General features: G+C 40.4%; 1 protein-coding gene across 1 annotated transcript in view; it reads right to left on the bottom strand.

Annotated features, from left to right (window-relative positions):
* Positions 1 to 13,503, bottom strand: part of PKD2 (polycystin 2, transient receptor potential cation channel) — a 47,286-nt gene that overhangs the window by 6,265 nt on the left and 27,518 nt on the right. The window contains exons 7-12 of the mRNA XM_029235064.1: positions 11,958 to 12,125; positions 9,182 to 9,363; positions 7,716 to 7,836; positions 4,246 to 4,344; positions 1,417 to 1,538; positions 1,051 to 1,168 (exon numbers count right to left, since the gene is read on the bottom strand). Of these exons, the coding sequence (XP_029090897.1) occupies positions 1,051 to 1,168; positions 1,417 to 1,538; positions 4,246 to 4,344; positions 7,716 to 7,836; positions 9,182 to 9,363; positions 11,958 to 12,125 (810 nt within the window). The remainder of the gene's footprint in view (positions 1 to 1,050; positions 1,169 to 1,416; positions 1,539 to 4,245; positions 4,345 to 7,715; positions 7,837 to 9,181; positions 9,364 to 11,957; positions 12,126 to 13,503) is intronic.

The following is a 13,503-nucleotide window of genomic DNA, read 5'->3' as shown; positions in this document are numbered from 1 at the left end:
TTTATTTATTTATTTAATAAATGTATTTAGTTTTATTTATTTATTTTTGGTTGCTTTGGGTCTTTGTTGCTGGGCGCGGGGCTTTCTCTAGCTGCAGCACGCGGGGGCTACTCTCCGTTGCGGTGCACAGGCTTCTCATTGTGGTGGCTTCTCTTGTTGTGGAGCACGGGCTCTAGGTGCGCAGGCTTCAGCAGTTGCGGCACGCGGGCTCAGTAGTTGTGGTGCATGGGCTTAGTTACTCTGTGGCATGTGGGATCTTCCTGGACCAGGGCTCGAACCCGAGTCCCGTGCACTGGCAGGCGGATTCTTAACCACTATGCCACCAGGGAAGCCCTTAACCATCTATTTTTAAAGTTAAAGCTTTAAATTATGTTTTCTGATTATAAAAGCTCATGTAAGTTTATTTTTAACAGTTTCATAGTAAGTATTCAAATGGAAGGCAGCTGTTAGTTTTATTTTATTATAAATGATAATTTAAAGAACAACTAATTAATTGTATCTCTCCTGAGAAATCTTTTTTTCCCATTCTCACGGACACTGTGAAGTATATAACTACTCAGGTTTCCCCTCAAGTGGCTTTACTAGAAAGCTTAGGGCTAAATTTGTTGCTCAATCTTATTAAGCATATGTATTTTTGTGGAATGCATTTTTTTTTTAGTTTCATTCACATTCCGTTTTATATCTCAGTTTTGTTTTGCTTCACTCTTCTATTTTTTTTACATTTATGCTAACATTGCATTTTAATATATATATTTTTAAATTTTATTTTATATTGGAGTGTAGCCGATTAACGATGTTGTGACAGTTTCAGGTGCACAGCAAAGCGACTCAGCCACACATACACATGCATCCATTCTCCCCCAAACTCCCATCCTTTTTGGAGTAAGCAGGGTACTACTACATCAGTTGAGAGAGAGAGAGAGAGAGAGAGAGAAAGAAGGAAAAAGAGAAGACACACACACACACACGCTCTCAGTAATCCACTACTTAGTAAGGTGTTTGAAACATGGTAGGTAATGAATCAATCATGTGCTCCTAAACTAGACCCACCCTCTCTTTTTCCAGGTCGTCTCTCATCTGCTGGTGCTCACGTTCTGTCAGTTCTTGGTCTCCATCCTGGTCGTACTTTGTGAATATTGCCTCAATCTCTGCATCAGTATGGCCCTTCCTGAAATTAGTGAGAGGTTACAGATGAACTCATTCATGTACATGGTCCAGCCCAAACACAGAGACATCCACATGCAGGAGGAAAGGAGAAACTGCTGAGTCAGGGCCAGTCCTCCTCTTACAATACATTCCAGAAAGACACCCACCTCTGAAAAAGAAGTGTCTTCATGAGCACTTGGGTCAGCCTATCACCAAGGATTTATCTTTACACAAGGACTTTCCCAGGGCCACAGAAATTGTGATTCTTACCCTTTGAGATCTTGTCGAAGTTCATCAAAGTTTAACTTGCCTCCCCCTTGCCGCAGACTCTCTGAAATGTCATCCACGGTATTTTTCTTCAGTTTTAGTTTGACCAAGGCTTTATGGTAGCCCTGTTGGGAAGAAAAGACTTGATTTAGTTTATCCTCCTTTCGCATTTGCTCTGCCTTCCAATTACAGTGGTAACTACTGTAAACCCAGTGGCAAGAACAGTGCCTGATGTAAGTGGGCCACAAAACAAGTATGTGTTGGATGAATGATGGATGCATCCCGAGTTGTCTGTGAAGCTCTTGTGGGAGAGTTATATGGGAAGAGTCAGGGTCTTTCCATAAATCAAGAACTAGGGGCCTTTTGGTTTGTATTCACGTTTAGGTTACAGGAATGAAAATCACTGTGTTCCACAGCTGTCTGTCTCAGAATATGTAGGAATGTGCAACAGTTCTTAAGAGACTGTTCTTAAGAAACTGGTAATTTCCTTACATATGTCACGTGTGTAAAAAAATTTCGGTGACTCACTAACAAACGTAGTAAGGTAGATAGCTAGTGGGAAGCAGCCGCATGGCACAGGGATATTGGCTCGGTGCTTTGTGACAGCCTGGAGGGGTGGGATAGGGAGGGTGGGAGGGAGGGAGACACAAGAGGGAAGAGATATGGGAACATATGTATATGTATAACTGATTCACTTTGTTATAAAGCAGAAACTAACACACCACTGTAAGGCGATTATACCCCAATAAAGATGTTTAAAAAAAAAAAAATTTCGGTGACATGGAGATGAGGATCTTTCACTAATACATGGCAGGCAGACCTTGCTATGCATGGCAGCACGGGGCTGTGCAAACCACCATGCAACTGTGTGAAGCGATGCAAATGATCAATAGGAAAAATTATGATTGTTCTGTAACCTTTAAAACTTCTGTCAAAATGTTAAAACGTTAAAAACTCCCTTGGCGTTGGTTATAAATTTTACGGAAATTTAAAAAATAGTAAAATGAATATTTTAGTACGTTGACATTTTAAACAGTAGAAACATCGAAAATTAAAGTTTTACTTCTTTGTTAAAAAACTTATCCAGAGCAGTGTGAACAGCGCTTGCATTCTTCTTGTTGTTGTGTAACTTACAATATAGAGTGAGCATCTTTTCTACGTCTTGATGAGTTATCATAATCCTTTCTTAACCTGTATCAGCTTCCAACATTTTATCCCTTGCACTTTCAAAGTTGTGAAATATCTCCAAGAGCTCCTTTAATGTGAAGTTTGTTGCCAGTGTGATTTCCTCTGAGGCACCTTTATCCTACTCATCACAGTCACTTTCCTCATTTATGTTGATAAATTTGCCTTCACTGAGTTCTTCTGGCTGCCGTCTAGCTCTCGAATGGTGGCAGTGTCAACACTCCCCTGGCCAGCTACGTATTTCTTCTGTAAATCCATTACGTTTGTTTTTAATTTCACTTCCAGTGTTATCATTCCTTGTTTCTTTCCTATACTTTCTTCTTTGCTGGCCTATTCTCTATTTTAATTATGCATATTTGTAAAATGTCACATGGTTTATCACGGGGAGATGAGGGCACAACACAGCTACAAGTTTTGTACGTAAACTGAAGAGCAGATGCTCAGTGACCATCCTTGACTTTGAAAGAAGTGACATTATTAGTCACTGACTATGATGCACATCTGTTATTTATGGAACGACCTGCAGAGCTAGTAGTGAAGTCTGTCCTTCGTGCTATTACTCACAGCTAATATACTGTAATAACTGAAATGCCCTGTGATGACTGAAAGTGAAGTTTGTACTTTATGCTATTATTCACAGTCAGTATACTGTAATAACTGAAATTTGAACTATGTTGAGAGGCTCGTATTACTTAACTGAAATCACTGATACTGTGCACATCAGAACCAAAGTACAAAGTGAGGACTGCTTGTATTACCCCGGGGATTTGCTAGAATGTAATCGACTATTATGCAAAATTCAGGGTAACACAAATGTTAGGTCCTGTCCAAGGGACTTTGTTTTACAAAGCGGAAGTTCCCTGTTTCAACATGATTCACAGACAACATTGTCCTGTGGTTTGAACCAAATGGAAAAATATTATGGTTAAGGAGCCACTGTGCGTTCGCTGAATGATGACAGGGAACAAGCTGTGTGCTTCAGATGTAGTTATTTGTTGTTGTTTAAGTTTTATATTTTAAACCAAGCATAGAAGTCACATCAAGAAGAACAAAGCTGCCCAGCTTTCCTGCCCTGCCCTTCCATTAACAATTAAACACTTCCTGAGAAGGTGCGTAAGTGAAAGTTCTCAGGCCCTTAGGTCATGGCCTTGCTCCAAGGACATTTTCCTTTGACTATTTTAACACTTCCCTGGAAGGTCAGGGTAAAGAGTGAACAACAGAATATTTGCCTCTAAAACGTCTTTCCTTTTTTTTTTTAAATCGTAATTAAGATAGACGAAGGGAAAATGTCTTTATATAATCTTCCCTTCCCGTTTATTCTGAACTCTGGATCTGAAAGTGAGAGCCGACTAGAGGAGATATCAAAATAAATAAAGGGGATGAACCCAGGAGCTCAGCTCTTAAGAGGCAAAAGAGATTATTGAGAATTTAATTCTAGGGCACTAAAGGATTCCCAGAATTTAAGTTCAAGCTAGCATTATATCCATCTCTATCTCCGGCGTAGAGAACACTTAAATGATTCCTGGAACATAGCAATCTACTCTTTAAGTGGTGTCAATGGATCAATGTTGATTTGGCAATCTGGCTGAAACAGTGTTCATTTTATATAGAAAATAAAACGATTCTGAGAATTAGGGCTTGTCATACCTTTCTGACAAGATCCGAGAGTTCCATTTCAGCTTTCTGCTGGGCCAAATCAGATTTAACTTCAGAGTAAGTATCATTGATGATGGCCAAAAACATATTCTGTTTGTAAATCAAAGGAAGGTAGAGATTAAAGAAGAAACCTAAATATATTTCGTTAACATCAATATAAATTTGACATGTCTTTTTTTTTTTAACCATTTGAGTATTTTATGAGGTCATCAATTAATAGTTTTGCTACCAAATTCTTTGGGAAAATTAGTTTTTCCATTGTCATGGCACGGGAAAATGCAATATATATTCTTACTTACAAAACCATACATTGATATATTTTGCAAAAAGAGACAATAATGAAACAGAACAAAATATTAATGTATTTACCTATGAATGGTGGGATTATTTTATTATTTTTGCTTATCTATGTTCTCTACATTTTTTCATCTGACATAAATTATTAAGGTGTAGAACTCTAAAGAGCTCCTCAAATTTCAACAGTCAACACAGACAAGTGGAATTCTATGCTTATTCCAAATATTGTTATAATAGTTGAGATTCCAGAACATATTTTAAGGAGATAAAAAGACGTCTGCAAACAGAAACATGGTAGGCCTAGTAGAAAGAGAGTCAAGAAAAGCTTAATGCTAAAGACAGACTTTGGAGTCAAGCAAACTTGGGTTTCTGTCTTGGCACTGCAAGACTATATTGTGTAACTCTTCTACTCCTAATTTGAAAATTTGTTTGTTTTTACATTTATAAAATGGGAGAAATAGTAGTACCTCCCCTACAGATTTGTTGTAAGGATTAATGAGTTCATCTACGTAAAGTGCTTAGGACAGGCCCTAACGGATGGCAAGTGCTACATAATTTATAGCTATTATTATTATTCAGTGGTGGTTAGTTCATTTTCCTGACTTGTCCCTTCCCCACTATAATGGGTTGTATTTCTAACACCTATTTCCAACGGGTTTCTCAAAGCATCACACCCACCGATCAGGCCCTTCTTTAACATGCCCTTCCATTGTTTTTCCTTTTTTAGCATGTAACTACGGTTTGTGACTGTACAGTTGTGTACTACGTCTGTTCTCCCCACAAGTCTGTGGAATCTTCATGAGGGGAGGGTTGGTATCTATTTTCCTTACCACTTGCATCCCCAGTACCCAGCACACTGCCTGGAATATAGTGGCTCAGTAAATATTTATTGAATGACTGATGAATGAACAAATGAGAGCTCTATTATTTTAATGAGCTACTAAATCTCTATGAATTAGGGAGGAATACCGTTTAAGATTCTGTAGCAGAAATGAGAACAGAATATAAAATACACGTAAGCTCCTGGCTTAATGCTTGATTCTAAGGGTGGACAGTTGCAGTCAGTGGACCATGTCCCACCTTCGCCCATCCAACACAGGCATCTAATGTTCCATTTCTGTTTCCAAATGATGGTTAGCTAATGCCTGCAAGTGTCTTAGTTGAAATGGATTAAAGTGTGTGTCCTCTGAAGAGATTTCAAAAAATGGAAAGTGACTGAGAATGGCTCTCGAAGGTGTGGGGAGAGGAAGTTCACCTCGTCTCCATCCTGTCTCACAAGCTTCACTTAATTGTGGGATGGACTTTGCAACAGGAGGTCTTTCCCTGTTGATGGCAGGGCTTTTGCCTCCTGACTCAGCCGAGCCTCCGCATGCCACTGTGGCTTTTTAAGTGGCGGCAATACGTTAACACCCGCAGTCATCTCAGAACAGTGGCCAGCCCCGCACTTGGCTTGCCATTAAAAAAAAAAAAAAAAAAAAAAATCCGTATTGACAGTAGCTTCCTCTCTCTCTGGAGGGTACAGGGAGAACAGTTCCTTTTTGTTCAGTGGTACAAATAAATATTTCAGTATAAACACAAAAACTAAGAGCTTTTCACGTTCTAGTGATTGATCTGATAAAATAACTGAATAACGTAGGTGCACTGCCTACTAGAGGACAACATTCAAACAAGCCCACACTGGAGCATTTCCAATTGCCACCATCACGTCCCTCACTTGGCAGACTGACGTACAAAGAACACTTAGGTGGCCTGAGATTTTTATTCTCTTAGTAGACATTCAGGGATTCAGCTGCTCCAGAATTCAAAGTACCACCAATGTTAGAGAGTAACAAGGGCTTACTCTTCCCTCTTCTTTTTTCTTTAATATATAACAGGAAAGAGAAACTTTTTTTTTTTTTTTTTTTTGCGGTATGTGGGCCTCTCACCGCTGTGGCCTCTCCCGTTGCGGAGCACAGGCTCTGGACGCGCAGGCTCAGTGGCCATGGCTCACGGGCCCAGCCGCTCCGCAGCATGTGGGACCTTCCCGGACCGGGGCACGAACCCGCGTCCCCTGCATCGGCAGGCGGACTCTCAACCACTGCGCCACCAGGGAAGCCCTAAAACTAATAATGATACATGCATATAGCAAGATATAAATGGATTTTCATGCTATTCCTGACTCTTTCAGTACCATTAAAGTACATCTAATTCTCAATCAGTAAATACATATACTTAAGCACTAAATACCTGGACGAACTCTGGAGCTCTTACAACTGAATTAATGAACTTTATACAAAGGATCTTTAGAAAATCCATTAAAAATGGAAACAATGTTTTTTTTCTTCAAATGGTTAAGATTTTACTTTCTTAAGGAAAATCTTAAGTGTTAGTGTTTAAATGAAAAATACCCATGCCTAGGTTAAGCTCACTTAGTTTAATACTTTCTTAGTGGAGTGGACAAATAAATGTATAAATGTTAACATGAAGAAAAAAAATGCCTTTTAAAAAATCTTAATTAATTTAAGGCCAAAATGTTAAAAATGTGCATCTGTACCAAATCAAAAGAATAAAAGAATTATTTGTGAAAATAATACTTAAAGCCATTTCCATTCATTGTGAGATTTAGTTTTAAATTAAAATTTGAATGCTTTTTGTAGGCAGTCTCTAGATATATTAAATATGAGTAAGTTAAAACAACCTATCTTGATCTTGAGACGCAATAATTCACTCAAATGTTACTCCTGACACCTTGCATCTGGCTGGCTTTGTCAGTTTCTATTTTTAAAAAAGAAAAGAAGAAGGAGAGAAATGAAAAGTCACTCAAGCGAGTGACCACGAAAGTGCTGACACTCGTGTTAAAAAAAAGCATGTAAGCGTATTCTACTTCTTAAAGGGCAAAGCACTATTTTAGGAAACTATACATTTGCACTTGATCTACTTCTTTTTTTTGCACTGAGTACATATATAAATGAAAGATCATGGAAAAAATACTTGGTGAAGACTTAAAACTGTGAATGAATGAGAAGTAAAACAACATATGTTTCCTAATATCTACGTTTTTAACTACTTCCTGAGTCTTTAAAAAATTGATAGGGAATAAAGTGCGAGAGAAAAGAAGAGATGATGATTTATGATGGTGATACATGAAGTGTAAAGCACCTCGGTACAAACAACAGTGTACATACCAAAAGGATGAAGAACATAAAGAACACAAACGTGGTGAAATAAATTGGTCCCAAAACTCGATTAGCTTCCTCCATCTCTGCGAAGTTGACGTCACCCAAAATGATACGGAATTGAGTGAAGCTACAAAAACAAAACAAAGCACAACACCACAGTACGAAAACAAAGAACGTCCGGCATTCTTCTGACATAACATTTCTTAAAAGATGATTTCATACTTTTGGACCTTTTGTTTTTTAACCAAATAACAGAAACGTGTCAACCCCTTTGGAAAACTCGTTACACATATGAGCCACGAGAGCCTTCTAGAATCAAAAGAATATGCTTTCGTGCTCTGTTATTTCCATTTGGTAAAAAGAAAATATATTATTAGATGGCTTATAAAGCAATAGGCTCGAAGAAAGTAAAACGTAATCTGGGTAAAATATGGTAACCCTAAACCTTCACAATGGTCACCCTGAGTCTAAATTTAAAATCTCGTAAGAAAAAAAGATTTTTGAAGGATAGTCAAAATTGTACATGTATGAAGATGCACTATTTCAATGCACTTAGAGTGGGGTTGAGAATTGCTGCACGTTGCCAGATGCTGGGTCTTTATCAGTACAGTTGTTTCCATTCCTGACTTCATCAGACAGCAACATGAATTAGGGGTCCTCGTGCACAAAGCCCCATTAACTCCTATTATCACGATCATCTTATTCCCTAACTAACTCCTTTCTAAGTGACATGGAAGTCTGAAATGGTTTTTCATATCCTATTCGAGAACTTTGGAAAAAGACTGAAAATTCCTGTATTGGTTTGAGCTTCTCCTAGAATATTAGAAATACCCTTTTCTTCTTAGAAAATAGGCTGAAGTTTGAAGTTTATGGCAACATTATTTAATAGGAATAAAAGTATAGGCAAAGGTCTCTTAAATGCTACCATCTGCCTGTGGTGCTAAGAAGACCTCAGTCTTTGGAACAGAGTTGGTTTACTATAGCTGTTCTTCTATATCTTACTACTTTCGGGCTCTGTCTTAAACATTAATGTTTCAGAAGGTATTGTCATCTTTGCATTGATGGGTCAATGTTTCTGGGAAAGAGAATTAATTCTCTTTTTTTGTTGTTGTTTTTTTATTTTGTTTTGTTTTTTTGCAGTACATGGGCCTCTCACTGTTGTGGCCTCTCCCGTTGCGGAGCACAGGCTCCGGACGCGCAGGCTCCGGACGCGCAGGCTCAGCGGCCGTGGCTCACGGGCCCAGCCGCTCCGCGGCATGTGGGATCTTCCCGGACCGGGGCACGAACCCGTGTCCTCTGCATCGGCAGGCGGACTCTCAACCACGGCGCCACCAGGGAAGCCCTAATTCTCATTTTAAACAACTACTTTTAAGTACTTGGTAGTTTTAAATAGCCACCGTGAAGATTTATTTAACCATGAGAAGGCAGCACTGTCTGATTAAATTTTTCTTCTTAATTTCATACATACTTACATACACTCTTGGAAAGTACTGAAGTCATCAACCTGAGTGCCAAAGACAAGGTATGCCAACTGAGCGTATGCTAAGAAAATAATGAAGAACATAATTGCAAAGCCAAAGAGGTCTTTGGCACACCGAGACATGGTTGTGGAGAGCTGACTCATGGTCCTGTTAAAGTTGATGAATTTGAAGAGCTGTAAAAGAGAGGGGAGATGAGACACGAGGATGAATGAGTAAACAAACTGCGGTATATACACGTGATGGGTCATTAGTCAGCCCTATGAAGGAAAGAAATTTTGATTCATGCTACAACACGAATGAAACTTGAAAGCACTGTGCTAAGTGAAATAAGCCAGACACGAAAAGACAAATATTGCATGATTCCACTTACGTGAGGTACCTAGAGTAGGGAAATTCACAGAGACAGAAGGAGAACAGAAGTTACCAGGAGCTGCAGGGAGGGGGAAATGGAGAGTTAGTGTTGAACGGATAAAAAAGTTGCAGCTGGGACGATGAAAAAGTTCTGGACACGCACAGTGGTGATGGTTGCACAACACTGACAACACTGTGAAGGTACTTAATGCCACTGAGTTGTTCACTTAAAAGTAGTTAAAATGGAAAATTTTGTTATGTATATTTTACAACAGAAAGAAAGAGAGGACAAAAATGACTTGCTTTTTTTCAAATCCAGCCACTTATATTTTCTCATTTATAGTGAAAACAAGTTTAATTATAATTAAAATGACCATTGATATTTTTCTCCTAGAAAGAATAAAACAAAGGAGGAAAAACCCCACAAATGAAAACTAGCTAGATAAACAACAAGGACCTACTGTGTAGCACAGGGAACTATACTCAACATCTTGTAATAACCTATAATGGAAAAGAATCTGAAAAAGAATGTATGCACGTACATAGGTATGTAACGGAATCACTTTGCTGTACACCTGAAACTAACACAACGTTGCAAATTAACTGTACTTCAATAAAAACAAAAAGAGTTAACATAAAAAAACACTAGTTAAGGGACTTCCCTGGCGGTCCAGGGGTTAAGACTTCACCTTCCAATACAGGGGGTGTGGGTTCGATCCCTGGTCGGGGAGCTAAGATCCCACATGCCCGGCGGCCAAAAAAAACAAAACATAAAACAGAAGCAATATTGTAACAAATTCAACAAAGACTTTAAAATTGGTCCACATCCAAAAAAGAAAAAAAGTCTTTAAAAAGAAGACACTAGTTTAAAAAACCTCCAGAAAATACTTATTGTATATTAACAGTCACTTATTGTGCATGAACTTTGTGCCAGGCATTGGCCAGGGCTTGGAGTGAGGATCTGAACCGGGCTCTATCTGACTGCACAGCCACACGGCGCATTTCTGTAGACGAGGCACAGAGGATACTGCCCAGGTTCGGCAGCTTGAGCCCAGAGGGCAGGACACACCGCACGGCTCTAGCTAGGAGTCTCGGCGGAAGGAAGTGGGCAGATCCGTTAGAAGCTGAGCTCCAATCCCTGCCTTAAAGAACCTAATGGTTCACAAGGTCTTGGGGGCAAGATATTTACAGGCGAAGCACTAAATGAGACGAACACCCTGAGGCACACACTGAAAGGAAATCTCTAGAATTGTACTTAAAGACCTCTTATAAAGCGCATCTGGCACAACAAAATGTTTCTGACGGCTGCTGTAATCACATTACTTGACACAATTCCTAGTAGTATTTCTATGAGATCTTGATTATTGTTCTGTTTTGTGAGAAAGGTACGGTACGTTAGTGATGGTTTCTCTTGAACGAACATGTAACTGAATAAACAGCACGAGAGATACAGGACGAGGTCTAAGCCCTCTGATAAATCTCAGGCCTTCCAGATGTGAATAACAATTCGGGAAAATAAGTAACTGTTTGGAAAGTACCTTCTAGAATGGGGCTCTTCAACAGAATTTTCTCTGATGATGGAAATGCTCTGTATTTCCGCTATCTAATACAGTAGCCACTAGCCACATACAGACACTGAACACTGAAAATGCGGCCAGAGTGACTGAGGAACTGAAGGTTTAATTGCACGTCATTTTAATGAATTTAAATTAAAATCTAAATAGTTACTTGTGGCTGATAGCTACTATCTGGATGGCACAATCATAGAACTTAAGTGGTGACAGGCTGGCAGCTGCCCTCAAAAACAATGACATTTCCTCAATCTCCAGAATTGAGGCTCATCGTATATGAAGTGACCTGAGCTTTCACGCACGAGGAAAGGCACATGATGCCTTGGGAGAAGAAGGAAATGGGTCGTGAAGGTACTACTCGGAGGACCTGTCTGTCCCAATCTCAATTCTAGGTAAAGCTTCTCCGGCCTCCACCCGGAAAGGAGGCAATCCTTCCAGAGAACATTGCCAGTGCAGGATCTCTCCCTTTCCTTTCCCCACCCTTCCCCTCCTTTCTCTTAGTTCCTTTTCCTTCACCTGGTTCACCCCACTTACGGTGAAACTTGAACCTGTCTCTGCGTTAGCACAGCCAGGGGACCCCAGGCCCAGGTGACACACAAAGGTCTCTTAACGCATTTGTTAAATGAAACCTCCAAAGACAGGTCTTCCAAGAGTGCAGGTAGCAGGCAGACAGTGAGATGAACCGTCACGTGAGTCCTGCTAGCTGACTTTACTTGTAAACATGGGGCTGGCTGCTTAAACTTGGCCACAGAAACCAATTCAAGTCCTTCAACATTCTGTGTGACTCACGTTAATAAAAAGACGAAAACGATATTAAAGATCTGAACCTGAAATTTATAAATTACCTTAATCCAGACAAAAAATACTATGACAGCAGCTATGTTGTTGAACTGTATTTGCCAGTATGCCAGATTCTCAAAGTTGGGGAAAGCATTTTGATCTTCTAGAAACTGGAGGAGCACCTCCACATTCGATGTTCTGTGTATGTTAATTCCTGCAGCTACCACTGACAGCTGGAAGACAAAAGATTTAGATATTATTGCAGTGTTCTAGAAATACATAACTTACCTTAAAATGACTAGTTTATCTTCCTTCACAAATGTATTAATTCTAGGGCTCACCATTCTACTCACCCAACGGCATGCATAAATTAAGTCACTCACACGGAGGGAAAGTGTTGAGCACTGCCGTAAAAAAAAGAATATATTGCTCGCACTTCCTTGGTTAGGAATAGAAACCCAGTGAGCGCACGTGTGCACGCATGTGCCTGCACACGCGCATGCACACACCCGGGAGATGTCACTTTATTACAAAAGGAAACCCAAACAGGAACGCCTTCTGTTTTATTCCGCCACCTTCATGTAAATCACTTTCCAGCCTTGTGCTTTCCCAGGCCTCGTCTCGCTCTCTGTTTTTATTTGCGGGGTTTCTTTTTTTTTCATCTTCCAGCCATCTATTCTTTCCTTTATTCAACAAACACATGGTGGATATCTGTGTACACAGCACCGTGCGAAGGCTCAAGAGGAACAAATACAAGTGAAAAGTACAAACCTCGTCCTCGAGAAGCTTATACTCTGGTTCAAGAGCAGATAAACACTCAGAGACAAAGAGTACAAAAACCTTCTAAGAAGCTGGCATCACACCACACAGGGGAAGGGTGAAACAAGACATGCTCAAAGGAGCGCCCGTGACAGGGAAGAATGAGCTTGGTCTTAGACGGCGGGAACGAAGGGCACAGAGGGCTCGACAAGGCTTGCAGTGGGTACATGAGAGCCAAGGGTTCCCCACTTGCTTGCTTCTGTCCTTTAACTCATGACCATACAACTCTTCACATCTGCTTTGGTTCTGGCCTATAAAAATCCGAGAGGAACGCTGGGCCCGCCTTGCACCCATCACCACTGGATTAACGTGTATGTGTGTAAAGTGCTAGGGGTCAGCCATAACCAACGGGCCCCCACATGGACCCCGAATCCACGGCGTGCGGGCTACGGCAGGTGCTGTGACCTCTACGGTCCATCTCTCTCTTCTCACGGATGATGGCCAAGGACCACCGCATCAGCCCTTCTTGAGATGCCTGTCTGGTGATTATCAGAGTCAGGGCCTGCCTGTCTGCCAGCCTCGGCTGCAAAAGCCAACCTCACCACCTTCCTCGTCTTCCCTGTGATGGGTTCCCAGACTTAGTCTAGTATTTTTGCACTGGTGGTGGGAATACTTCCCTTGAGCTCTCTGGAATACCCTAATAAGTGTTTTTCTGCATGGACTTCACTGAGAAAAAAGGACTGACTGACTGAATCTAAAAATAACCCTTTACCGACTCTCACTAGGTACCCTTTGTTTTTGCTCTGCCCAGGGCAAATGGAATAAAAATATGGAATATGTGGTCATTTATAC

The sequence above is a fragment of the Monodon monoceros genome, unplaced genomic scaffold (assembly GCF_005190385.1).
Source record: "Monodon monoceros isolate NGI ecotype Baffin Bay Population unplaced genomic scaffold, NGI_Narwhal_1 Super_Scaffold_20, whole genome shotgun sequence".
Lineage (NCBI taxonomy): Eukaryota > Metazoa > Chordata > Mammalia > Artiodactyla > Monodontidae > Monodon > Monodon monoceros.
Note: the sequence above shows the minus strand (reverse complement) of the source record. Positions and strands in the feature narration are given on the sequence as shown.